Source organism: Mirounga leonina, unplaced genomic scaffold (assembly GCF_011800145.1).
Source record: "Mirounga leonina isolate KUSES-001 unplaced genomic scaffold, KU_Mleo_1.0 Mir_115, whole genome shotgun sequence".
In the NCBI taxonomy this organism is placed as follows: domain Eukaryota; kingdom Metazoa; phylum Chordata; class Mammalia; order Carnivora; family Phocidae; genus Mirounga; species Mirounga leonina.
In genome coordinates this window covers 1,107,536-1,134,496 of record NW_023270268.1, presented here as the reverse complement: position 1 = coordinate 1,134,496, position 26,961 = coordinate 1,107,536, and the positions used below count along the sequence as shown (strand labels likewise).

General features: G+C 41.3%; 1 protein-coding gene across 4 annotated transcripts in view; it reads right to left on the bottom strand.

Annotated features, from left to right (window-relative positions):
- Positions 1 to 19,498, bottom strand: part of ANO10 (anoctamin 10) — a 222,535-nt gene extending 203,037 nt beyond the window's left edge. The window contains exons 1-4 of one of the 4 annotated variants that reach the window (XM_034991216.1): positions 19,337 to 19,498; positions 11,150 to 11,302; positions 7,901 to 8,098; positions 6,003 to 6,137 (exon numbers count right to left, since the gene is read on the bottom strand). In XM_034991216.1, the coding sequence (XP_034847107.1) occupies positions 6,003 to 6,137; positions 7,901 to 8,098; positions 11,150 to 11,288 (472 nt within the window). In that variant the 5' untranslated portion in view covers positions 11,289 to 11,302; positions 19,337 to 19,498. The remainder of the gene's footprint in view (positions 1 to 6,002; positions 6,138 to 7,900; positions 8,099 to 11,149; positions 11,303 to 19,336) is intronic. The other 3 variants (XM_034991205.1, XM_034991210.1, XM_034991196.1) reach the window with 3 other exon arrangements.
- Positions 19,499 to 26,961: the final 7,463 nt, after the last annotated feature.

Here is a 26,961-nt window from a genome sequence, read left to right as displayed (position 1 = left end):
ACTTAACGAAAGCTATCAAAACAGAACATTGTAGCAAACAAAATCACAATCATTGCGTGTAAAATCAAATTAAACCTGCAATAGCAGAAGAGTGTTTCTCATGAAAGGCCTGGCTAGCTCTCACAGTGCTGATGGGATCACAATGAACAGATTACAATCTCTGCTCCCAATTAGCTGTGGGAAAGAGGATGCCCAGGGAGTGTTTCCTGTGAAACTTAAAAGCCAAAAAAAAAGGGGGGGGGGCGCCTGGGTGGCTCAGTCTGTTAAGCATCTGCCTTCAGCTCAGGTCATGATCCTGGGGTCCTGGGATTGAGCCCCGTGTCGGGGGGGGGGGGGGGGTCCCTGTTCAGTGGGGAGCCCGCTTCTTCCTCCTTCTGCCCCTCCCCCGACTCATGTGCACTCTCTCTCACACACACACAAATAAATAAAATCTTAAAAAAAAAAAGCTTTTCCATTTATTGCTATGGATTAACCTCATGGAAATCTAAGATTTTAAGTTACTCTGAGTTTTATTAGTTCTAAAATATGCACTCTGAAAACAGTTCACACTTTATAATTATACATATCCCATATGCACATCCCATTTCTTCTTCAACCAAATATGATATAACACAGCATTTTAGGGATCACATTTTCAAAGATATAAAGGAAGAGAATAATGCAGATTTTGAAAATCCAGCCTTGATAATGGAAATATGATTCTTACTTCAGATGTATAAAAAATTTTCAAATGACCATGATGAGATGATTTTATCTTTATATGCATTACAAAAAAAGAAAGAAAGAAAGAAAGAGAGGGAGGATCCTTGTTTATAAAGCCTCATCCTGCCAGCAAGAAAGTTATTTCTATTATGGCTTTAGGACACCACACAGGGTACCTATACACCCAAGAAAAATCCATTTACATATATTGCCTTCAAGGTTTTCATTCGGTTGGAAATTTCTCTCTGAAGCGGCTGGGAACATTTGGAAAACTGCTGCTGCCCCAGAGCCCCATCTGCAGGGAATGTACACATAGTCTCCGTCCCAGCAGCAGAAAGAGGATGTACCTGTGCAGAAACTAGCAGAAGGAAGCAGGGGCTTCCACATAAGCATCTGAATAATGTGGATAAACAGGAAGAAATGGGATGCTGACATTAACCACCAAGATGGTGCCTCAGTCTGTTTTGTACCCAGCTGTGTCTTATTCCCACTAAGAGATTAAGAACGATTTAAAATTCTGTAAAGGCACCAAACAACTGCCTGAATACAGAATGTGGAACTCCTGGTAACAAATAGTGGCAGAAAGACACCTCTGCCCTGTTCTTATTCATGACAAAAGTTAAAAACAACAAAGGAAACAAGACACATAAAGGGAAACACCTATCTCTGATGAAAGTAAGGAAAAAAACCTATAAATCCAAATCACAAACCATGAGAAGAGGCTTTAAAAGTCAGCCCAGGCTAAGCTAAAAGCACCCATGCCTCTGCACAGTGGGGTCAGAGAGGAGAGGGCAGGGTTCTCCTGGACACGAGGGGTGGGGATTGCCCCACTGCCCAGATATGGGCAAAAAGGACTCATGGTGGACTCCTGAACTGCATCTGCTAGAAAAGACAGTGGTCTGGAAAAACAAGGGCTCACTAGAAAGTAAGTAATAACCACAAGTAACTGGCATAGAACTATGCAGAAACATTACAGGGAAAAGGCAGCCAGAAACAAAGGCAGAAAAGAAACATAGCAGGAAATTATAGCAAGCAATGAAAGCCTATGAAATTAAAGAAATGAAAGTTAAAGAAATGAAAGTAAGCCATATCTCTGAAATTAAAACCCAAAGAAGAGCTATAAGAGCTGAAGGTGAGAGCTCAGAAAAGTGATTTAAGACACACACAAAACTACTACAGATACAAAGTCATAAAAAAAGCTACCAGGAAAGACTGAAAACATAGCCAGGAAAATGGTAGACAAGCCTAAGAAAATTACAGAAAACCTTAAAAATATTTCAGAGAATATTTAAGAGCCCACATACACATAATTGGCTTACCTAAAGACAAGAAGAAAGTAAATACAACCAAGTAACTCTTAAAAGGTTACTGAAAAAAATTCTTCTGCAATCATGGTAATCTTTTTTTCTTTTTTAAGATTTCATTTATTCATTTTGAGACACAGAGATACAGAGAGAGAGAGAGAGAGCATGAGCAGGGAGAGAGGCAGAGGGAGAAGCAGGCTCCCCGCGGAGCCAGGAGCCCGACATGGGGTTCAATCCCAGGACTCCGGGATCATGACCTGAGCCGAAGGCAGACGCTTAACCATCTGAGCCACCCAGGTGCCCCATCATGGTAATCTTTAATCTATACATTGAAAATATATATGTCCAACAAAAACTGCTATAATATAATCAATATCAAGACATATGCAGATAACTGGGAATGTAGACAAATAAGAATCAAATTTCCTGATACCTCCTAAAAGCCATACAGATCAACAAGGAGAACAAATAAAAGCATCCATAGCATGTATCTACAGTATAACTCAGAGACAGGAGAGTCCACAAAATCCAGTTTACATGTAAGTCAGACAACAAAGGACCAAAAACACATTCTTCTCAAGTGCACATGGGACATTTTCCAGGATAGATCAGTTATATGTTAGGCTGCAAATTAAGTCTCAACAGATTTAAAAGATCTATCATAAAGAGTATCCTCAGACCACAATGGGATAAAGTTAGAAATCAGTAACAGAAGGAAAACTGAAGAATTCACAAATGTGTGGAAATTAAAAAAACACATTCTTAAACAACCAGTGGATCAAAGAAGACATCACAGGGGAAATTAGAAAATATTTAGCAATGAATAAAACAAAAACACAACAAAACTTAGGAGACACAGAGAAAGGGAGGAAATTTGTGGCTAAGGACCTCAAATGAACAACCTAATTTTACAATTAAGGAACTAGAAAAAGGAGAACAAACTAAACCCATAGCTAGCAGAAGGAATGAAATAATGAAGATCAGAGCAGAGATAAACAAAATAGAGGAAAGAAGGACAATACAGAAAACTAAAGAAACCAAAGTTGGTTCCTGGAAAAGATCAACAAAATTGACAAATACTTAGCTAGATGAAATAAGAAAAAATGAGAGAAGACTTAACTTACAAAGATCAGAAATAGAAATGGGGACATTACTACCAATTCTGCAGAAATAGAAAGGATTGTAAGAGAGTACTATTAACAACTGTCTAACAACAAACTAGATAACCCACATGAAATGGACAAATTCCTAGAAATACAAAACCTACCATGAAAACTCACCATAAGTCAGAAGAAATAGAAAATCTGAATAGGTCTATAATTAGTAAGGAGTCTGAATTACTAAGGACACTGAAAAATCTCCTGACAAAGAAAATCCCTGGACCTGACAACTTCGCTGGTGAATTTTACCAAATATTTAAAGAATCAATACCAATCCTTCTCAAACTTTCCCCCAAAATTGATGAGGAACACTGTTAACTCATTCTATTAGGCCAGCATTACCCTGATACAAAGCCAGACAACAATACTACAAGAAAACTACAGACCAACATACCCAACGAACAATGACGCAAAAATACTCAACAAAATACTAGCAAACTCAATTCACCCACACAGTAAAAAGATCATATATCAAGCAAGTGGAATTTATTCCTGGAATGCAAGAATAGTTCAAGTACAAAAATTGGCCTACTGTAACACACCATAATAACAGAAAGGGGGGGGAACCACATTATCAACTCAACTGATACAGAAAGAGCATTTAATAAAATTCACTTTTATGATAAAAACACTCAACAAACTAGGACTAGAAGGAAACTACCTCAACATAATAAAATCCATCTGGGAAAAGCCCACAGCAAACATCATACTGAATGGTGAAAGACTGAAAGCTTTTCCTTTAGATCAGGAATAAGACAAAGATGCCCACTTTCACCACTTCCATTCAACATAGAATTGGAAGTTCTAGCCCAAACAATTACAGAAGAAATAAAATGCATCCAAATTAGAAAGGAAGAAGTAAATTATCTCTGTTGACAAGTGATATTATATTTTATGTAGAAAACCCTAACTTTTCTGCAAAAACACTGTCATAGCTAATAGATGAATTCAGCAAAGTAGCAGGATACAAAATCAATAAACAAAAAGAAGTTGCATTTCTATACATTAACAACGAACTATCTGAAAAGGTAATTATGGAAACAATCCCATTTATACTAGCATAATAAAGAATAAAATACTTAGAAATTAACTAAAGACATAAAAGATTCACATAATGAAAAACTACGAAACAATGCTAAATGAAATAAGACATACATAAATGGAAACACATCCCATGTTCATGGGACTTAACATTGTTAAAATGTCAATACTACCCAAAGCAATCTACAGATTCAATGCAATCTCTATCAAAATCCCAGTGAGGACTTTTGCAAAAATAGAAAAACCCACTGTAAAATTCATATGGAATTTCATGGGACCTCAAATAGCCAAAATAATCTTGAAAAAGAAGAAAAAAATTCCTGATTTTAAAACATACCATAAAGCTGGGGTGCTGGGTGGCTCAGTTGGTTAAGCAGCCGACTCTTGGTTTTGGCTTGGCTCAGGGTTGTGAGATCAAGCCCCACATCGTGTTCCACGCTCAGCATGGAGTATGCTTGAGATTCTCTCCCTCTTCCTCTCCCTCCCCCTCAGCCCCTCTCCTGGCTTATGCTCATTCTCTCTCCCTCTCTCTCAAATAAATAACTAAAATCTTAAAAGAAAAAAAAAAATGACCACAAAGCCACAGGAACCAAAATAATGTGGTATTGGCATACAGACATATATGTAATGTAATAGAACAGAGGCCAGAAACAAACCCTCACATATATGATCAAATGATTTGCGACAAGGGTATTGAGACCATTCAATGGGGAAAGGGCAGTCTTCCCAACAAATGGTACTGGGAAAACTGGATATCCACATGCAAAAGAATGAAACCGAACCCTCAAAAAAAAAGAAACTGAACTCTTACCTAACACCAGAGACAAAAGTTAATTCAAAATGGATTAAAGAAAGACCTATATATAAGACCCAAAACTATAAAACTTGTAGAAGAAAATATAGAAGAAAAGCTTCATGACCTTGGATTTTATTTCATGACATTGGCAATAATTTCTCAGATATGACACCAAAGGTACAGGCAAAAAGAAAAAATAGGTAAGTTGGACTTCCATGAAAATTTTAAAATTTTATGCATCAAAAGACAATATCAACAAAGAAAAGGCAGTCGGCTGGTTCTCAGGCATCTGTCCTCCTGGGGTGAGCGGGGGGAAGACTGGAAGATAGTATTATACTGCCTAGAGAACACAGCGGCTTATATGTTTGAAGTGCATTTGGGCGGCAAAAATGCTCTGAGGCCTTGGCCACCATCTGGGGGAGTTTGAGGCAACCTTGGAATCACACACTGTAGTGAGCACTTTCATCTGCAAACTAGTATTCTCACTCAAATGGAATGACACACGAAGTTACAAACTGCTGATTTGCATTCAGGTATTATGTCACTTTGTGCTCTTCCTAAGCCTTGCTCCCAAGTTCCCACTCACTGAGATGAGAGCAGATGGAAAGAGGGCTCCAGGAAAAGACGATGGCTCCTGTTCTCATTCCTCCCCAGGCTCCCTAGAGTGAGTGTCTGGACATAAAGGAAACTTTGCCAATCTTAACACGAGTAATATATGTATGTATTCACATCCAATTTTAAGCTAACTGAATGCTGTGAGACCTTGATAAATAAGTAGCAAACCATACAGAACAAATATATTGATCTAAAGGTACAATATAATGAAGCTCTAGTAGCAAAAGATATGTTCACGAAAAAATAAGTTATTGTAAAGTTCTATGTATTTTTCAGCAAGAGGAAAAAAAAATAAAGCCTTTCTAATTAGTTATTCATGTCTACTAAGAAAAGATAATTGCATTATAATGTGTATTCATGAAGCTGGTTGATACAATGACTTACATAATGATTTTCCTGGATACAACTTTGCCTGGGGGTAACCAGGGATCATCTTTTCATTTCTGGCTCTAAGATTTTCAAGCTCATGTTTGATAATGAATTGACATTCTGCCACTGTAAGGAAGTCATCATTGTCATCTAAATGAATGCAAAAATTTCCAGTTATTTTCTCAGTAACAGCCAAAATAAAATTAATAACATTCAAATAACTTGGGATTATAGAAATGATGATATAAACAATAAACAAGGAGTAAGCAAAGTATAAAACTGCTAAATTAAACAGAATGTAAAGCACCTTAGATATTCTGTAAGAATAAAAATATTGTTTGCCTTCACATAATACAATTCTTCAATCATTGTACAATGGTCCCCCCTTATCTGCAGTTGTGCTTTCTGGGCAGTTAGTTACCCCCGTGAATCACAGTCCAGAAGTGGCTGATCCCCTCCCTCTCACCTATCATCAGAAGGTCAGTGGTAGCCTAGGTCATTCACCTCACCTCACCTCATCAGCACATCATCACAAGAAGAAGCGTACACACAGTAAAATAAGATACTTTGAGGGACAGAGAGACCATATTTGCATAATTTTCATTACAGTACATTGTTATCATTGTCCTATTTTATTATTGTTGTTGTTAATCTCTTACTGTGCCTAGTTTACAAATTAAGCTTTATCACAGGGATGTGTATAAGAAAACAGCACATACTAACTGCTATTTCAGGCACCCACTGGGAGTCTCGGAATGTGTCCCCCCCCACCGCTAAGGTGGGGGGACTACATACAGTACTAGTTCTTATAGAATATAGTACAAACATCTAAATGGCAGATACTTGCTTGATCTTATCTAATACCAACGAGCAGAAGGCAACATGCTCTTTAATTCTAACACTATTCTAACTAGGGATGGAACTGAAGTTTGGCTGTATGACAAATTTTCCTCCTCCAAACTCGCAAGCCCAGGCCCTTCCCTTCCCATAAATGTGGGAGAAGATAGTCTGATAAGAAAACAGTACTGTTGGGGTGCCTGGGTGGCTCAGTTGGTTAAGTGCCTGCCTTCAGCTCAGGTCATGATCTTGGGGTCCTGGGATCAAGCCCCAGCATTAGGCTCCCTGCTCAGTGGGGAGTCTGCTTCTCCCTCTCCCTCTGCCCCTCCCCCTGTTCGTGCGGGCGCTCTCTCTCTCTCAAATAAATAAAATCTTAAAAAAGAAAACAGTATTGTTTTTTGGCAAGTGAATCCTCTTAAATGTGGTGAATTTTACCATTATCATTTATGCACTAAGATATACAAATCCAGAGTGAGTCTGAAGAAGCCTAATCATATCACATCTTCTACTAACTCTAAAAGCTCTGGCAGGGACCAGTTTATTCTGAAGCCAAACTCCCACTCTGACATCTTGGTCAGCCTGGCTTTCTCAGTGCTTTCCAGAAACCATTCTCTTCTGGACCCCCTGTGAGACCAGAAGAGAACCAGTTACCCTACCAGGAAAATGGCAATTCTACGATTCTGAACTACTACTGCATTTCTCATTATAAGATTTTTCTGTATCAAGCTAGTGAACATTCACCATCCTGAGAATTAGGATAGAATAATATAAATAAATTACATGTGTCACAATAATTTATGTTCATCTATTCCAGGGGTCGCAAAGAAAGGCCCATGGACCATACTTTAAAAGTGAATTTTAGTGGAACAGTTGCACCCATTCATTTCTTACGGTCTAAGCCTACTTTTGCTTTACAAGGACAGTGTCAAATAACTGTGAGAAAGCGTATGGCCCACACAGCCTAAGATATTTACAGTTTGGCCCTTTCCTGAAAATGTTTGCTGACCCCTGACCTACTCATCAAAAGCTTATTTTTGAGATAAATTAATTCTGATAAAAACAATCTTGGGACTCACCATCAAAATCTTTGAAGTTATGTCGGGTTCCATATGTGAAGGCTCTCATAGTGTTATCATTACACTCTTTTACCAAACCTATTGCTTCTGCACCCAGTAACAATGTAATCTTGGAGGCACCGACAAGATATAAGTTCTGATTTTCTAGTGTTTCTTTCTCATATTTATTTAATAGTGGTCTAAACAGGAGCTGGGCACCTTCAAAAACAAAAGATAAGCACAATCTTAGAAAAGTTTCAAAAAGGAAAACATTCTAAATAAGTATTGTTTCTAGTTTGATATAAGAAAAACGTATTATGGGGTGCCTGGGTGGCTCAGATGGTTAAGCATCTGCCTTCGGCTCAGGTCATGATCTCCAAGTCCTGGGATGGAGCCCCACGTCGGGCTCCTGGCTCAGCGGGGAGTCTGCTTCTCACTCTCCCCCACCTCTCCCCCTGCTCATGCTTGCTCTCTGTATCTCTCTGTCTCAAATGAATAAATAAAATTAAAAAAAAAAAAAAGAAGAAAAATGTATTAACAATTCAAATCTATCTTCCCAATAAATAAGAATTACAAGTTGATTTCCTTTGGAAAATGCCTTCTAGCTTCCCATGTTTCTGCTCAGAAGTCTGATCCTTTATGTGTGACCTATTGTCTTTCTTTCTTGAAGTTTGTAGTACCTTCTCCATTCCCAGGGTTCCAGAACATTCTAATGGTAAGCCATTTTCATCTATAGTGCAGGGCACTGGGTGGGCCCTTTCCAACTGAAAAAGCATGGCATCAGTCTTGAGTGTCTTCCTTTGATGATTTCTTCTCCTTTTTCTCTGTTCCCTTTCTAGAACTCCTTTTATTCAGATGTATACCTCCTGGACTAGTCCTCTAACTTCCTTACTTTTTCTCAAAGTTCCCAATTCTGTACCTTTTGCTCTACTTTCTGGGGGATTTTATCAAAATTATCTTCTAACCCTTTTACCAAGTTTTTAAATTTTGCTTTTATACTTCTACTTTATATGAGCTTTTTTTCCTAAATGAATATATTACAGTATCTAACTCGATTTATAGAATGTCTGTCCTACCTTCTCATTACTGAGAGTTGAGTTTTAAATTTTCTCTTGGTTTTCTTTTTCTGCAGAGTTAGCTATTTTTATCTGTTTGCTTAGTTTTAGCTTTCTCTTTCATGTTAGGGATTTTTCTCAGATGTTTGGTGATCTTTTATTATATGTGCATGTTTAAGAAAGGGGTTCTAGGAGGCTGTACTTAAGTTCTGAAGGCTTAGATGGAGCTCATTAAAGATAGCCTTTAAGCATAGTCATCTGGCCAGGTTTTCCATGGTCAATTCTCTGATTTCTGCACCTTTGCTTATTTTGTCTTTGATCAGACTCCCCAAGACAGATTATTCAATCTGCTTCTTAGATGATTTGAATCTAGCTGCTAATATTTTAGAAACTAAATTAGGTATGAGATTGGTGGGATGGAGGATAGGGGTAATAATAATCAGTTATTATCCTATTTTCAGTACAGAATCTCTATTTTCAACTGTGCATAAAGCCCCCATGCCAAAATCCAAGCATCTGACCCCTCTGCAGAGAAAAGTCAGTCTTCTGCTGTGATGGTAGAATACAGAAGGGAACGGGGGATCTATTTCTTAAATGAATCTCAGCCAATTCTTTTTTCTTTTTCTTGGTACCACTTATTTCCACCTCCAAAAGCCCCTAAAGTCACTAATACCTAAGTCTTTGGTTTAAACTGCAAAACCTCAATTTGTATCCCTGCCAACTTCAGCTTTGACTTTTTCAAGTCTGAGAAGTTATTTACCACTCATCCACCTGTTTCCTAGCTTCCAAAATGGTGCTGCTGTTATATTCTTTCCTTTCTTCTTTGTCAAACTGGACTTACCTCTTTTTTTTTTTTTTTTTAAGATTTTATTTATTTATTTGACAGAGAGATAACGAGAGCAGGAACACAAGCAGGGGAAGTGGGAGAGGGAGAAGCAGGCTTCCCGCCGAGCAGGGAGCCTGATGTGGGGCTCGATCCCAGGACCCTGGGATCATGACCTGAGTTGAAGGCAGACGCTTAACAACTGAGCCACCCATGCGCCCCTGGACTTACCTCTTTTTTAAAAAAATCCTTTTATTGTCATGTTTGAAAGAGAGTAAAAGTAAACCTGAGTGTGAAATCCACTACTTTTACCTGAAAGATCAGAATACTTTTTTGCAATGTTATTTTCATATTTCCCAGCAGTGTAGAAAGGTGCCCACCCGCCCTATCCTTGTGTCTCTCTGCTGAAGGCAACACAGTGAGCAGGGAAGACTGGGAATACACTGGAGTCCCTCGCTCTTAGGCACTACAAATGTCCTTTCATCACAGGAATTTTAAAGAGACTCCAACCCAGGGAAACACTTCAGATTTCAGTAAGAAGGTACTCTTTTTTAAGTTTTCTTTTGATTCAGTTGTTTGCAAAAACTTAAAAATTCCACTAGGATTCAAGGTTTTATTATAAAGGAACCATTTCAGTTACAGTCAAAATCTTTATTAAAAACAGTCTATTTAAGTTTTATTCAGTGTTTGGAGACTTGGTGAAGTTTTAGATGAAGTTTTAGGTGAAGTGCAAGTGCAAATCAATTCTTGTTTTGTATAGTTTTATGAAGTGTTTGCTCATGTAAAATGTCCTCCACCCTCTCACCCAATCTAGATCCCTTTCTGCCCTTCAGGAGAGGGCTAAGCTTTGGCTTCTATAAAGTCATCCTTTTCCAGCCCAAAACCATCACCAACTGCCACCTCTGTCTTCCCTTTACTCTTCCAGCTAGTTTACATACAATTCATTTTTAAGTATCATGCACTGCTGTGTAACAGCTCTTTCTTTCGGGTTTTTTGTCCTGTTACTTCAATTTCCAGGAGGTGGCATTCAGTCTCCTTACACTGACAGTAAGATCCTTGCAGGCAGAGACCATATTAATCTCTCCCTTAGCATCATAACTGACACATAAAAAGCACTCAGTAGATACTTGTTCATTCATTTGATAAATATTGACCTACTATGTGATAGGCTGTGTACTAGACATAGTATTTATAGCTGTGAACAAAACCACTCATGTTGCTTATAGTCTAATGTGGACTTAAGATCTCCTTTCAAGTCCAGATAAATAATAAAGAGCAAAGAAATGGATATTAATTTTAGAAATACATCAATGAAATAACTGTAAAACACATTTAAAAAATATTTTTAGTCACTGAACATGACTAAGTCTGAGTTATATTTATTTTACTCACCTCCATCTTCCTTTTTAGAGATAATTCTGTTCTTCAGCCATTCTTTGGTTTCTTCTTTGACATCCTGAGCCAGTTCTAGGACGACCAAAGGTGTGAAGGAACTCTCACAAGTATCCAAAGCTGATAAGGTCACTTTCATCTTTCACAAACTTGCTGAAATTAAAATAAAATAAAAAGTACATGGGTTACAATGGAAAAGAGAAATATATAGACAAATATATATATTTGTATTTTCTCTTAACTACACCTAATTCTGCCTTCCAAGAAAAAGGAAAATTTTTCATGATCCAGATGGGTTATATGACAGGCTCAACCAATGGTTCAGAGCACACGTGTGAGCTAGGCCCGTATGAAGTCAGGGGGAACACCATCCTTTTCCGTAAGCAGCTCAGAACACAGTAGGGAGGACATTCAGGTAAAAGAAGGACAGCAGTGTAAAATGTGCTCTCACACAGGAAGAGTAAGAAAGTATTTACAAGGGATGTGACACCTGAACAGGATTTAGAAGAATGAATAGGAATTTACTGGGCGAGACTTGGATAGCATTCTAAGTAGAGGAAACAGTATTCCCCTACAAAATAATAATGAAAAACAGCCAACAGTATCAGAGAAACACAAGTGATTAGGTATGGCTGTGGCACTACCAGTGGGTGGGGGGTGGGGGGGTAGGGTGCTCGGATGGGAATGGCAGGTATCTAACAAGGGATCCTGATTACAAAGGAACTGGACTTTGTCAAATAAACAATGGGAGTCACCAGTTCAGTAAGAGCAGGGAATTGACACAGTCTGAATTCATGTTTAAGTATGGAGTTAATGTCGCCAGCATCAGCTTCCCTTCCTAGTTTTCCTTTCTCGGGAATATCATCTTTATCTCCGTTTTCAAGCTTGAAAAATACTCAAGTCAACTTGGACCCTCACAAATGGCATCAGTCACTAAGGCCTAATGGCCTCTCGCTAAAACGTTTTTCATGTGAATCTCTTTAACCCAGTGATTCACGGCAGGGACAATTCCTAGACTTCAGACTTACTTATTCTAGCTTTATACTTGATGTAAGTTTTAATGACTCCAAAGTGCAAGTGCAAATCAATTCTTGGGAACAATCGCAAAAGGAGTGACCAACACCACAGAACACCTTTCCATTCTTTCGGGTGAACCATGATCTTGCGACAAGCTGATCAAACAGACCAGAGTAATCTGACTTACAGTGATAAGCTTTTGTTTTTCTCTAACAGAGCATAGTTTTGGGGCAACATAGGTATTGTAAACCAATGCTGGATTCACATCATAGCACAAATGCTTCAGGAATGTTATTCTAAAAAAGCCAGCCAAATCCAAAGTCAGAACACTAGGCTCTATGAAGGTAACCAGATCAAAATAGGACCCAGTAGTCCCCTTCCAACAGCTAGAATAATGTGGTCAGGAATTGTACAGAATGAAAGAATGATAAAAGATAGCAATTAGAGCTATGGGAACTCAAAACACTTAATGTGCAAAAGTTTTCAATCAAGAAAAAAGGAAGAGAAGCATGTTCTCTTCCTTTTGGGAAGGACATGGGAAACAACATGTGTAAAATCAATGATGCAAGAATAAAGACAGTATGGGAGAAGAACAGTAAGACTGGCCTGACCCAGCAGAGAGGGCAACATTTTGTGAGCTGTGACCATTTAAGGGTAAGGAATGCTACAGTTCACATCTGCTCCAGTGGCCAGAAAGGAGTCACTGTAGGTTTCTGAGCAGAGGATTAGCTACATGTCAGAGTGATATGAATCTCAATAGGTAAATTTAGGGGGCAAGATTGTGAGTGTTTTTCATCTTTCAATTCCCCTGAACTTCTGAAATTTTTCATAACAAAAGGTTGGGAAAAATGGTTAAACTACCAGTAGACTACAGAGGCTCAAGCATCATCAACTTTTAAAAGGAAATATCAAATGCAACGAACATTTATGCGGTACTTATTTTGAGCCATGCTGTGAGAGTCTGAAGGTACAAAAGTAAGTCAGGTCCCCATCTCCCTTCTGGGGAGCTCACAGTCTTTTAGCAGAAGCAGGTGTGCACCAAATCATTCTAACACAAGGCCTGACTACAGTAGCAGTAACCAGGTGGGGCGGGGCAGCCGGGGGAGGTGGGATTAACTTTCTGGGAAGGGAGGCTGAGAACCAGACAGCCTTCAACTTGGAAAAGGTACGTGGATAACTCCGAGGTCGCTGACCTGGGACATGGTAAAGAGTAAATAAAAAGGCATGTTGGAAAGAATGGTTAGGTTAAGGGCACAATCAAGGGTTCAGCACGGTACATGTGGACATGCATCGAAGGTGGCAGTTTTCTGGCAATTATGCATTGCCTAATGTCAGTAATAAAAGGCCTCCCTTATTCATAATGACCAGGTCATAAAACAATCTCTTTGAGACTCTAAATGTGGGTTTCCATTCCAAACATGTATATGAGCACCAGCTAGAGATTCATAATATTTGCGCAATGATTTATTCTCATTTGAGATACTATACGCCTTTCGTTACTTGAGACAACCTTAACAAGATTTCCAATATATTACAAACAAAAGTGTCACTATCTCTGATATCCAACGAGTTCCTACAAATCAACAAAAAAATACAAAAAACTGAAATCACAAGTCACAAAATAAGAAATACAAAGCAGCTAACACACTTTGAAAAGATGTTCAAACATACTAATAAGTGAAATACAAAATAAGTAGAAGATGCCTTTCCCTTTTCAGATTTGCTGAAGTTGAAAGGTGGACAGAATCCAGTTCTAGCACAGGTGTAGAAAATTGGGCATTCTCACCCATGGCTGACAGATGTAGTAATTTGATACCATCTTTCCGGAAAGGAGAGTGGCAGTATGAAAAGTAATAGTAAATACTCCTACTATTCAACACAACAATGCTATTTCTAGGAATTCATGCCAAAGAGATAATAAAATAGAATAAATATATAGTGGAAGTTCATTACAACTTTCTTTTTTTCTCTCTTTCTTATTTATTTTTGCGTTTTAGTTATGGCAAAGAAACAACTGACAACCTGAAAATCTAACAAGTGGAGATAGGCTAAATACATAAAGTGTGTCACAACTATACGACAGAACCATCAACACTAGCATCCAGATGCAACTATATTAACATGGAGAACATTTTATAACACATTGTAAGGTATAAAAAAATGCAAAGCGTGATCCCATTTATGGATATACACAATCCACACTAATAGCAAAACGACAACACTAGCTAACTTTTGCTGGGGACTTACTACATGCAAAGCACTGGGCTACTCATTAAATTCTCACACCAACCCCATAAGGAAGAAACTCCAACACTTTCATTTAGCAGATGAGAAAACTGAGGTCAAACAGGTTAAGTAGGTTTGTCCTATGTCACACAGTAACAAGCAGGAGAGCTGGGATTTAAACTCCGGTGGCCAGAGACCAGAGCTCCCACCCTGAACCATGTGTGGGAACACTCCCATTTCAGTTCCTACTGTGTGCAGGGTTTTTTTTAAAGATTTTATTTATTTATTTGTCAGAGAGAGAGTGAGTGAACAAGCACAAGCAGGGGAAGCAGCAGGCTCCCCGCTGAGCAAGGAGCCCGATGTGGGACTCGATCCCAGGACCCTGAGCCTAAGGCAGACACTTAATTGACTAAGCCACCCAGGCGTAATAAATGTGCCACCAATGATTAGTCAGATATATTTCTCCAAACTGCCACGTCTAAGTAGTAGGATTTAAGCTGATTGTTATTTTCTTCTTTACATTTTTCTTTTTGATTTGAATTTTAATGAGCAAGGTTTTTTTTTAATAATTAGAAAAAAATGGCTTTTACAGTTGTATATAGAACTATATACAATATTCTATATGTTGTATATACAATTGTATATAGAACTATATATATATTATATATAGTTGTACATAGAATAGTATAGAAGCCCCACATTTTCAACAGTAGTGTAAAATATACCCTCTAGTAAAGGCCAAATGATACTTCTTTAAAACTGTATAATACAAGATAATATTTTGCTTTAGTCCCCAGATTAAAAACATACCAAAAGAAGTTGCCTAACTTTAAAGATTGTTTGGAGTAAAGGTTCACTAACCATGAAAAAGCCTTCTGTCCAACAGTACATAAAATGAAAGGACTCAGTACCTAGGCACACCCCTTCCTATGCAGAAGGAGACAGCCAAAAGCCCCAGAGGGGCTGCACAATGATAGAATCTTTAGAGCAGAAGGAGCCTCAGTGGTCATTTAGTTCCATGACCTCACTGTATCATGTTCACAAGACCCAAAATCACACAACCAGTGTGGCAGATATAGGACTGAAATCCAGTGGTCTTTGAATAATATGAAAAAGATCTTTTTTTTTTTTTTCTTTTTGTGAACTGAGTCAATTAAGTCAGTTTTACAGTCTTGTCATTAGAAGAAACACTGGCCTGGCCAAACTGTGCAGCAGCATGCTTTAGCTCCACAAAAGTCTCACAGACTAACACAAATGCCAGTGTCGTGCAGACGCTGCTCTGAGCAACGTGAACCATGGGGATGGGGGCTGGGGGAGAATGCCCACTAAGGCTTTTTAGTGGAGCTTGGTAAGCCTTGACCCCTTTAAGGCTCTAGTACATTAAATGCTCTTGAGGTTTCAACACTGTTGGTGACAGTCCTTTAAGGACCAACTCTGCTCCGTTCATGCTTGCGGTTTTCAGCTGTCCTACACTTATGCCATCCATTGAGCCACACTGTGCAAACCTGGTTACCTAAGATGCCCCTTACCCACCCTGCTACACCTCCCATGCTCTCTTCTTCTGGTCCCTGTAACCCACCAAGGGGGAACATACTGCTCAGGGAATTTCTGTCTCTGTATAAGAACATCTCTGGGATGCCTTTTCCTTTGGGGGATTCCTGCCCCTGCGTTCTGCATGTAGCAGGGTACAGGTAAGGAGGACTCAATTTTACAGTTAACTGGTCAGTGGAATCCAGGTGTGCCCTAAACTCACTTCTCCCAATGGGATAGCCCAATGGCGTGAATATACTGAAAAGAAGCCTCATGGCAGCCTTGGTCTAAGCTAAGTTCTGCAATCTGCTTTTACCAGAGGATCTTAATAAGAACTTGGTCCACCATTACCATGCACACGACCAGTACAAGGGACCAAAATACCAGAAGGGGAGACATGAGGGCTTTAAGTGTGGGTACAGAAGAGAGGCTCATAGTCCCAGCTGGGGCCAATCTACAAACAATGATTCAACATATGCAGTCTTCTTAGGCACTGGAAGGTAGAACAATTTCTGCAACCACAACAAATTTCCCCCTTTTATCCAGGCTGACAGCCAGGACAGCAGCCAGGAATGACTAAAAGGCAGAGCATGTAGTTCCACAGATGCTGTGCGGCACAGGATAGCCACCCCAAATTCTGCTCTTAGCATGTGCTGAACTGCACACTGGGTCAAAGAGAGGTAAAGGAACTGGATTCATGTGACTTTTACATTAGCTACTGGAATCACTTGCCTACAGTAAAAGATAAATCCTGGCCATACAGGTTGAAACGTACAAAGGAAGAGAAGCACACTGTGAGTTCAGCCATGGGTGGGGGGTTGAGGGGCTGGGGGTATGTGCATATTTTATCAAGGATCAAGAAAAGAATAGGAGACCCTGTATTCTCTTCCTGAGTTGGGGGGGGGGGGAGCCAATGGAATTATAAATTCAGAGGCAGGTAAGAAGGAAATGTACCAGCTGTCTTCAGAAATCACCTTATTTCAGACTCAAGGAGAAACATAAACCAAAATTACAAAATCACTCTGTCATGAAGCAAAATAGGAATACATCAGTGAGAGAAAAATGAAGGGCTACACCAATTGAGCTGGAAAATGAGAGGGATTTCCTCAGGAGAAAAGTTGCAATTTTAATGGCCAGGGCTAGAAGGAAGGACAGGACCCCTCCAGAGGCCCTGAGGGTAAGGACAACTTAGAGACATCCTCTGAAACCTCCAACAGGCAGTTAATTATGAGAGCAGCTGTGGGACATTCCTTCCTTGAGACCTAAGGCAGCTGCCGCTTGGTGTTATATAAGATGTGGGCTAATTTGATAGTGGAAAATCAGCATTGCACACACCCACCCTCACTAGAATCTGACGCTCGGTGACTCAGTGACACTGACAAGGTAGGGAAGCTGGTGAGGCCCATTCCCATACCTGGGAACCTGGTGGCATCAGGATTCCAAAGGAAGATGCAGGAGGTGAGACAAGACATACTGAAGACAGGCTGGCCACAAGAGCCCAAGCCCAGGCCTGATTAGATGCTGCACCAACAGAAGGCCACCTCCGCACAGAATCACCCAACTGAGCCTTGCCATGGACTGACCGATAAAGTGAAGCAACAATATTTCCTCTTCTCATTCAAACTTTCTATCTACTCTCATTATGCCACAAACTGCCAAGATTTTGCTTATTTGTGCTGGAATAATGTCTGAAAACCTGGAGCAACACTGAATCTCATCCGTAAGCATAGCACTTGACACAAAACTAAACTCTAATATGTGATAAAAGAATGAATCTATATGATGACCATACAACCATTTATAAAGATGTTTAAGGAGAATTCTTAATGATCCAGGAAAATGCCAAGGGGGGGGCGGGGGGGAAGCAAACAGTAATATAACAACATGACCCCAATGATGTAACATGTACATTTAATAGACAATAAAATACAAAAAGAATTAAGAAGAATTGCACCCAAATGTTAACAGGATTGGTGAAATTACATGGGATTTTAATTTTCATCCTTATATTTTTTCTCAATCTTCCAAGTTTCTACAGTGGAAAAAAAGTTTCACTGGCTTTTTTTTTAAGTGCACACACTCCCATTTACCAGGCCGCTTCTATTCCCTTCCATTATTTTAGATCTTTTAAATTTCATTCTTCACCTGCAATTCTACAATTCTTTCAGCAATAGCTGGTCAGAACAGATATGGTCTACTTTCCACAGTGAATTGAAAACTCTGTATCATACAAAAAAGACCCTTAGAAAACATCCAGTTCGGGCGCCTTGGGTGGCTTAGATGGTTAAGCGTCTGCCTTCGGCTCAGGTCATGATCCCAGGGTCCTGGGATCGAGTCCCACATCGGGCTCCCGGCTCCGCGGGGAGCCTGCTTCTCCCTCTGACCCTCTCCCCTCTCATGCTGTTTCTCTCTCGCTCGCTCTCTAAAAAATAAATAAATAAAATCTTTAAAAAAAAGAAAACATCCAGTTCTGTAGGTTAGTGTGACTTCAAATTCAAAGGAGACAAATCATAAAGATTTTTTTTAACTACACGGGATTAGATTTTTAAAAATTAAACTCCACAGGATTTAATGGAATGGGATACAACTCCGTCTGAGTGAACCTCAACTGTACTTATTTTTAAGTCCGGACCCTCCGCACACAGTCTTGGCGGCTGGCACATGTTTTGCAGCAGACAAGTCCACACCAAGGCTGGCGCTGTGAAGGCACCGGGAAAACAGAAGTAGCCTATAGGAGAACTCTTCCATCCACATTGCTCAGGTGTCCCAGGCACTGCCCCTGACTTGCATTTATTACTTGAAATGTACGATGTGTCCCAGTCAAGAGCCTGGAAACCCAATCACCCTGATGTGAAAGAGAGCATGACCCTGCAAGTTCGCTCCAGCCCCACTTCCTTCTGACATATCCTTAACTGTCCCCTGCTCCCCGGACTGTCCGGGGAAGCGTGAATCCGGAGCCCCCGCTGAACTGGTCCTTCCAAAAAACGCCCTTCTTTAAGCTTCGCCGTCTTTTCTACCCCCACCCACGATCTCATTCTCCTTAGCTCCGAAGACCCCCAAGCCCGCAGCATGACTCCAGCCCCAGGTTCGGCCTCACTACATTTCATCACTAAACCCTCCACCCGCAGACCCATAACCCGTCCCCAAACCTCGGCTCTCCCCAGGCCCCACCTGCGACTGCCATTCCCCAACACCTTCAGTCCTCCCTCCCCCATCCCGCATCTGCGCCCATCCCGGTCCCACTTCCCCATTCCTGGGACTGCCAGCACTGGGAGATACCCCGAGAACGAAGGGCGGCCGGAGGCGTCCCTGGTGGCGCCCCGCCGCCGCCGGGCAGCCCGGGCTCAGCTCTGCACAGACCCCGGCTCCGCGCCGCTCACAGCGAGGGGGTCTGCCGTCCCCTCCCCCACGTACCGGCCGCAGCGGCACTCCACGTCTTCGGAGGCGGGCCCGAGAGCCGGCGCGACCCGGAGGCACCACCGTGGACGCTCCAGAGGCGGGGCAGGGTCGGGGCCTGCGGGACGCGCTGGGTGTGGCAGGCCCGGCGGGGCCCAGACGCCAGAGCGCTCAGGCAGGGCCGGGCCACGCCGGGAGAGGCGGGGCCCAGCACTGCGTCGCACTGAGCGGGGCGGGGCCTAGTGGAGAGTCCTCACGGCGCGGACCGGAACGGCCCCGCAGAAAACTGAGATGGGCCTAGCTGGTCTTTGGCCGGGAGTGGGAACGCGGCGGCGCACGGGACAGGCGTGCCTTCTGGGCTGCCACTCTGAGAGGGAACCGGATCACAGAGGGGGAACGGGGCCTCGCTGGGCGGTCGCACCGAGAGGGGGCGGGACCACGGTGGGGGGGCGGGGCCCCGCCGGGCGGTCTCACCGTGGGGGGACGGGACCACGGTAGGAGGGGCGTGCCCTATGAGCTGTCTCTCCGAGAGTGGGCGGGACCACGGTGGGAGAGGCGAGTCTTATGGGCTGTCTTTCCGCTGAGGGGCGGGGTCTCGCTGGGCTGTTGCGCCCAGAGAGGGTGGGACCTAGTAGAGCCGCTAAAAAAGAAATAGTGGTATCCGGGCTCTTGCAGAAGACCTGCATTACTAGAGCAATAGCTTTTTTCGTAAAAGGCGCAGTCCTCCTCGGATTTCCTTCCATTAGTGAACATAGGTACTAATGTAGGTCTTTCGTAAACTGAACTTAGGGAAAGCGAGGTTGGGGGTGAGGGGTTTATTCTTCGCTTTTCGACTTACAGGAATGCTCTGCTTTCGGATAGCCAGGGAAACCTGTATGCCTCTTCACATTTTCCTCCTTTCAGTCTCTTATGGTCCAGACTCCACTTTTCTTGTCACTTTGAAATATAAGAACAAAGCCCCGCCACCCCTTATCTCTCAGAAGACGTCTACTCTCCCCATTTATCTGCCGTAGCCACATCGATCTCACTGATCTTCCTAGATCCCACCTCAGAGGTTTTGACCTGGCTGTTCCCTCTGCCTTCCTTAATTATGGAGATTGTTTACTTCCCTCCCTCAAGGGAATGGAATCCCACCTTTTCACTGAGGCCCTTTCCTCCTCCATACCCCACCATCTATTTACCTACTCTCCTATTTCTTTTTTCCATAGCACTCATCACCTGTTTTATATTATTATGTTTACTGTCAGTCCCTAGAATGTAAACTTCACAAGGGCAGAGATTTTTGTCAGTTTTGTCCACTGATATATTTCCAGTGCCTGGAACAGCCTATCCACAACAGGCCGCAATAACTCTCAGTGGAATGAAAGAAAGCAATGAATGAACGCTTTATAAGGACTCCTCCCGCCACCTCCTCCTACACCCATCTCAGTCCAGAGAGATGCCTCCAAGTCCTGCCAAGTCAGAGAAGTGAGGTCTGTTCTTCCACTCCTCCGCCCCTTCTCTGGGTCTTCCAGGTTCAAGACAGGAAGGAGGGAAACTAGGGGACAGGAACAGAAGCTGGTTACCAGATAGGGGCAGTTTGTTGTTCTTTCTAGAACTCCAATGCTCTGTCATGGCAGCTCACAACCTTACTGACCAGTTCTCATGCGGCTGTCTCTTAGTAAGTCTTGCATGGGTATGTCCAGAAGTTCTCCCTCTTCTGCAAATTGGAACAAATTGTTTCTGAGTTTCAATAGGTTTAGACATTAATTACTCATTAGGCTTTTTAAAATTGTAGTCTTCCTATCTTCTCATCCCTTGAACTTGAATGGCCATCCCTCCATGTAATTTCATCTTCTGATATTCACATGACCAGAAGGACTGGCAAAAACAAAATTTGAACGTAAATATAAAGAAATACCTTTCACATGGACAATCTCATTTCATCTCCACAATTAACAAGTTAAAACTTTGAGTAAGTATGACAAATTAGTTGTTGGACTACACAAACGGCTGACCTGAGTGAGTTAATGACATGGATCCCTGTTACCAGTTACCTATTGCTGCATAACCACTACATACAGTTAGGGATTCCCATCTCCTCTGTCCTTTGGGGGATTTCCTTCAGATTCTGTGGCTCCCAGGACCTCCTATTTCCGGTTCTGCTGGCCAGAAAGCTGGGGTGCTCTTGGAGTTTCCTACGCTTCCTATCTGTTGTGCCTATCTGTCTGTGGGGCTACTGTAAAGGCGGTGTTGAGGGAAAAGAGACAAAAATAACAGGAATTCGATTCTCCCCATGCTCTTTGCACAACAAGGGTCCCTTTTCCCACTTCCTCTGTCCAGAGGCACAGGTGTTCTCTCAGTGTCTTAGTTACCCATGTCATGGTACTACAGCAGCCCAGCACTAGGATTGGGACTAGCCTCAGGACAGAGGAGGGAGAAGAAAAAACAGGAGTCTTCAACACTTCCTCCAGCTTGCAAAGCCTTTTTCGCATATTTTATCTAGAGGTTTTAGTAGTAGTCAGTGGGGTACACAGGCTGCAGTGGACTTCCTGCATTTTGGCCAGAACTGGAATTTACCAATCTGATAGATGAAAAAATGTTTCAGTTTGTATTTCTCTTATTACAAGTGTGAACGAGACATTTGTATATTGTATCTGTGACTTCTCTATACATTTTGTCCAATTTTCTACTGGACAGAGAAACTTTATATAATAGTAAAAATAGTCCTTTTCTTAGATACGAATGTCAAAACTTTTTCTCAGTTTGCCATGTCTTTTGATTATACTTATGCTGTTTTATTTGCTCGTTTTGTGTTTTGTTTTTTAGCAAGCAGACTTTTCCTTTTCTAATTGGTGAATTTTACCATGCTTTTCTTTTACTACTTAGTATTTCCAGGTTGTATCAGACTTAGAAAGACCTTTACCTTTCTTAGATTACTTTGAAAATTCTTCCATGGTTTCTTCTTAATGTTTTACGATTTCACATTTTTCCTTTTAAAAGTTGACCAGTCAGGAATTTGTTTTGATGTAAGTGGAATGGATCTAAGCTTTACTTTATATCTTGATAGCTACACATTTGCCCAATTTCATTTACTTGATAATCCATCTTTCCCTTACTGATTTAAATGCCATCATTATCATATACTAAGTTTCCTTCTGTAGTTTTGGACTTTTGCAATATATCATTTTCCTTCTTTAAACTCTCCTGTACAGTGAGAAAAGGCCAACCCACCCTGACAGTTTCTGAATCCCTCATTCCCATCACAACTGTCTGGTATAGCAGCCACTGAAGCCTTGCCTTCAGTAAACTGTTCATTCCGGGTGACCACAGGTGACCATTTAGGTAACTTTTCCAACTGTGTGCCCTAGATTCATAGTATCCCATTTCCCTCTGTTGACAAGGTCACCATTGTCTTCAGACCTAGCCAGGTCAGATCCAATCCCAGATTTCCATCTTGAGGGCCTGATTTCCTGCAACCATTTCCAATACCAAATACATACAGGCTGGGGCTAGAAACACAGCGACTGCCTGAGTATGGAGAATGGACACTTTACCAGGGATTTCAGAGTTGGATCAAGAAGTTTCCACAACCACTACTGCTTCTTGATACCAGGAAGCTTGAAAATAGACTGGAACTTGCTGCAAAGAAACCAAAACCTTCCTCTCTAGTGGGAGGATCTCACAGTCACATAATTTGGAAATAATTATAATTTTCCTGCTTTCTTTTCTTGTTTCTGACATTAAGGAAATGCTTCTGGTGTTTACTCAGCAAGTAGGAGGTTGACTTTGGGTTGGAGATAAATATATTTTATTATTAAGTAAGAATCCATGAATTCTTATTTTATTGAAAGTTTTTTATTTATCAAGGATGAATGCTGAATTTTTTTATATGCCTTTTCATCATCCATGGAGCTATTCATGTAATTTTTTTTCTTAGTAATAATGAATTTTATTAATAGGTTTCCTTATTTAGCTTTTATTCTGAAAGTAATAGAGAGCCATTGAGGAATTCTGAGCAGATGAGTGACATTATCTGCCTCATATCTGAACAGGATTACTCAAATTTCTGTGTTGAGAACACACAGAAGAGGCACGAGGATGGAAGCAGACTATTGCAGTAATTGAGGCAAGAGATGGATTATACCAGAGTGGTAGCAGTACAGTGATGAGAAGCATATAGGTTCTAGAAATATCTGGAAGTTCTCAGGAATTGCAGACATGTTGGGTGTAAAGTACAAGAGAAAAAAGTCAGGTGACGGCACTGTCATTAACTGAGGTAGGGAAGACTGTGGGAGGAGTGGGTTTGGAGGAGAGCCAGGACCCCTGTGTTGGACACACTGCTTAAGATGCCTTTTGGAAATCTGAGTTGGAATACAGGGCCCTCACAGTCAGGAGAGAAGGCATAGCTGGAGTGATGCATTTGCAGATTGTCAGCACAGAGCTGGTGTTTGAAGCTGCAGGCCTGCTTGGGTCTACCAGAGGTGCAGGAGCCATTAGGGAAGAGGACCAAGGACTGAGCCCTGGTCCTTAGCTCCAACAGTGAGAGGTCAAAACAAGAAGAAAAAACAGCAGAGGAGCTTTGCAAAGACTGGCCAGCAAGATGGGAGGTAAGCCAAGAGAGTAGGAGAGGGGCTGTCTCAGAAGCAAGTGAAGAACATGAATGAAGAAGAAGCTGTGCCACATTTTGAAGGTGGGTCAAGTTAAGATGAGAACTGGGAACATGAAGTAATATGACAGCATTAAGACAAACATATTTGGCCTGCCAATTATGGTAAATGTGCCTAAATCACTTGTGAATAAATAAAATATTCAAATTGGATGGATGAAAACTCAGCTCTATACTCTATGTAACAGACAACCTGAAGTAATTTTTAAAGTGTTAAAATAAAAGGATGGTCAAAGGCAAGCCAGGCAAATATAAACACAAATGAAGCCAAGATGGTTGGATTCAGAGCAAAAAACATTAAACAAGACAAAGAAAAGGAGTTCGGAATGCTTATGTGTAGAATTCACAGTGAGATAACATACTTAGGAATATCTATGCACCAAATAACACTGTTGTCCCTTCCTAGAGCAGGGCCTTTGCACCTGCTGTTCCCTCTGCCTGCAGCACTCTTCCCTAGCACACCACTAACTCCTTCCCTCCTCTAAGACTATTCAAAATGCCATTTTCTCAATGAGGCCTACTCTCATCTCCCAATTCAAAATTGTAACCAAGTCTCTCTAATCCCATTAAACTATTTTGCTGTTTTCGTTCCTGCTCTCCATGGCTCCTCCTGAATTTGCTTTCATGTCTATTTTCCAGGGACTGTTGCCAGTTTTCCTTCAATTCTTTGATACCTTTTTTTCCCCTTTCACTTCTTTTCAAAGTGCCACCAGCTTGTGTCTGTCTCCTGTCTCACAAGAAAGTGAGCCACTGGCCGGAGGTATGGTGGGTAGGGTCCTGGTCCCTGGCTGGAAGCTTTTCTTATGGCTTGGTATTGAGTTGGCGAATTGGCTTGGCCTTTGCTTTGCTTATGCCAAAAAACAGGCCACTGGAGGACTGCCCTTGATGCGGTCTTCTCCCTGCTCACTGGCAGACTGCTTCCTGCATATCTGTGGCGGGTCTGTGTGTGTCCTCGTGCAGCCCTGCCCCCTTGTTTCTACCTTCATTCTTTGCATGCTGCGGCTCTGGGACTTGGCTTGGTGCCCCCTCTATCCTGAGCCCTTTACTGTGGAGTGCCCCCGGCCCTATGTGAGACCTGCAACCGTGAGTGTGCTTGTTCCCTTCTGCCTGGGTCCCTACTGAGCCTCACTGCCCTGGGTGCACGCCCATCTGTTTCATGTAGTTTTGCGGTTCAGGGGTCTCCCAGTTTGTCAAAGATAAGTGTTTTAGCCAGTTCAGGCTATACCAAAAATATCATAGACAGGTGACTTAAACAAAACAAAAAAAAACATGTTTGATTTTTTTCCACATTGATATCTAGGAATGAAAAAGAAATTTATGCTCATATATGAAAACACCTATCTCATCCACCTAGAAAGAAATATGTAAACCGTTTCCATCCTCCCTGTAACTGTTGAATACAAACACCTATTTGCTAGAGTAGACGAAATATCATATAAATATTTTTAATGTCCTGGGGGAAAGTGTTGTTTTATTTTCACCATGTTTTTACTGGAAACCTATAATATAGAGTAATGACGATCTGACAGCTGCCAAATAAGCAAGGACATAATTTGGCTCCCAGTGTTATTTCAATTTCCTGTCTTAGCAGGGAACAGTCTAAATGGCTAATGGGTTCTTTCTGTGTCTTTTCTGTATCTAATACATTCCTGGAATAAAGCCATTGATGTAATAGAATTCCTCTATGAAATTGCTCACCTGAAGAGAACTGCTCATCCTAAATATTAGGTTTTGATTGAGATGGGTATCTTCAACTATCAAAATCTATATCATTAGTGTCAAGAACTCCAAAGGGTATGACATTTTACCAGTCTTGTGAGCTAATAAGTTAGCCTGTCACAGTTTCATGGATGTTAACAGAAGACAAGAGACTCCTGGGTCAGAGACAGAGGACTTGATTACTCACTGCATAGGCGTCAGTGTGAGCTCTGTGTTTGTGTAAGTTCCCCTTGGCCCCCAAGTCCCATGGGGGCAATGTGGAGCAGCCCAGGTGGATTCTGCACACTCACTGGGTTTGCATCATAGCACGGAAACTCTGAGTTGAGGTAACTCTGGTCTTCTAAAGGGGCTGTTAGCAAGCCTACTCGACCTTTACCTCTGAGGGAAGCATTATCTTTATAATCCTAAACAGAAAACAAATTTGCCCTCTGCTCCACACAGAGACACCAGCTCTAGCTTCAAGGCTATTTTCTATACAAACATCTTTCAAAAGATAATTTGGAACAAAGGTTTTCAGCGCCTTGACTCAGAAGATGTGAACACATGCAAAGGATCCATGTAGAATTATTTCCCAACAATGAGGAATAATCTTGCTACCAACACAACTCATGAGTTTCCCAACAGAAGTACAGTTCACATTTGAGCAACACAGGGAGAGGGGCACCAACCCCCTAAGCAGTCAAAAACCTTTGTATAACTTTTGATTCCACCATAACTTAACTTAATAGCCTACTATTGAACAGAAGCCTTACTGATAGCATAAACAGTTGATTAACACATATTTTTGCATGTTACATGGATTATATACTGTATTCTTATAATAAAGTAAGCTAGAGAAAAGAAAATGTTAAGAAAATCATGAGAAAGAGAAAATACATTTACAGTACTGCACTGTAAAAAATCCACGTGTAAGTGGAGCCTCACTGTTCAAACTTGTGTTGTTCAGGGTCAGTTGAATATCCCACAGCCTGCACAGGTATCAGAACTTCAGAGTTAACAAGACTTTGTAAGAGGACAAAAGATTACTGGATTTCCTTTTCACATGTCTTTGAATTTTAAAAAAGTTAGGTAACACAGACAGTACAAAAGTAAAAATTGTAGGAGAGTAGGCAGAGAAAAGTAGGTCTCTCTCCCTATCCCCTACCACTCAGTTTCTCTCCACAGAGGAAACCAGCTTATTTTGAATTTCCTAGAGATTTTATATCTACCTGTCTTCTTTCCTTCCTTCCTTCCTTCCTTCCTTCCTTCCTTCCTTCCTTCCTTCCTTCCTTCCTTC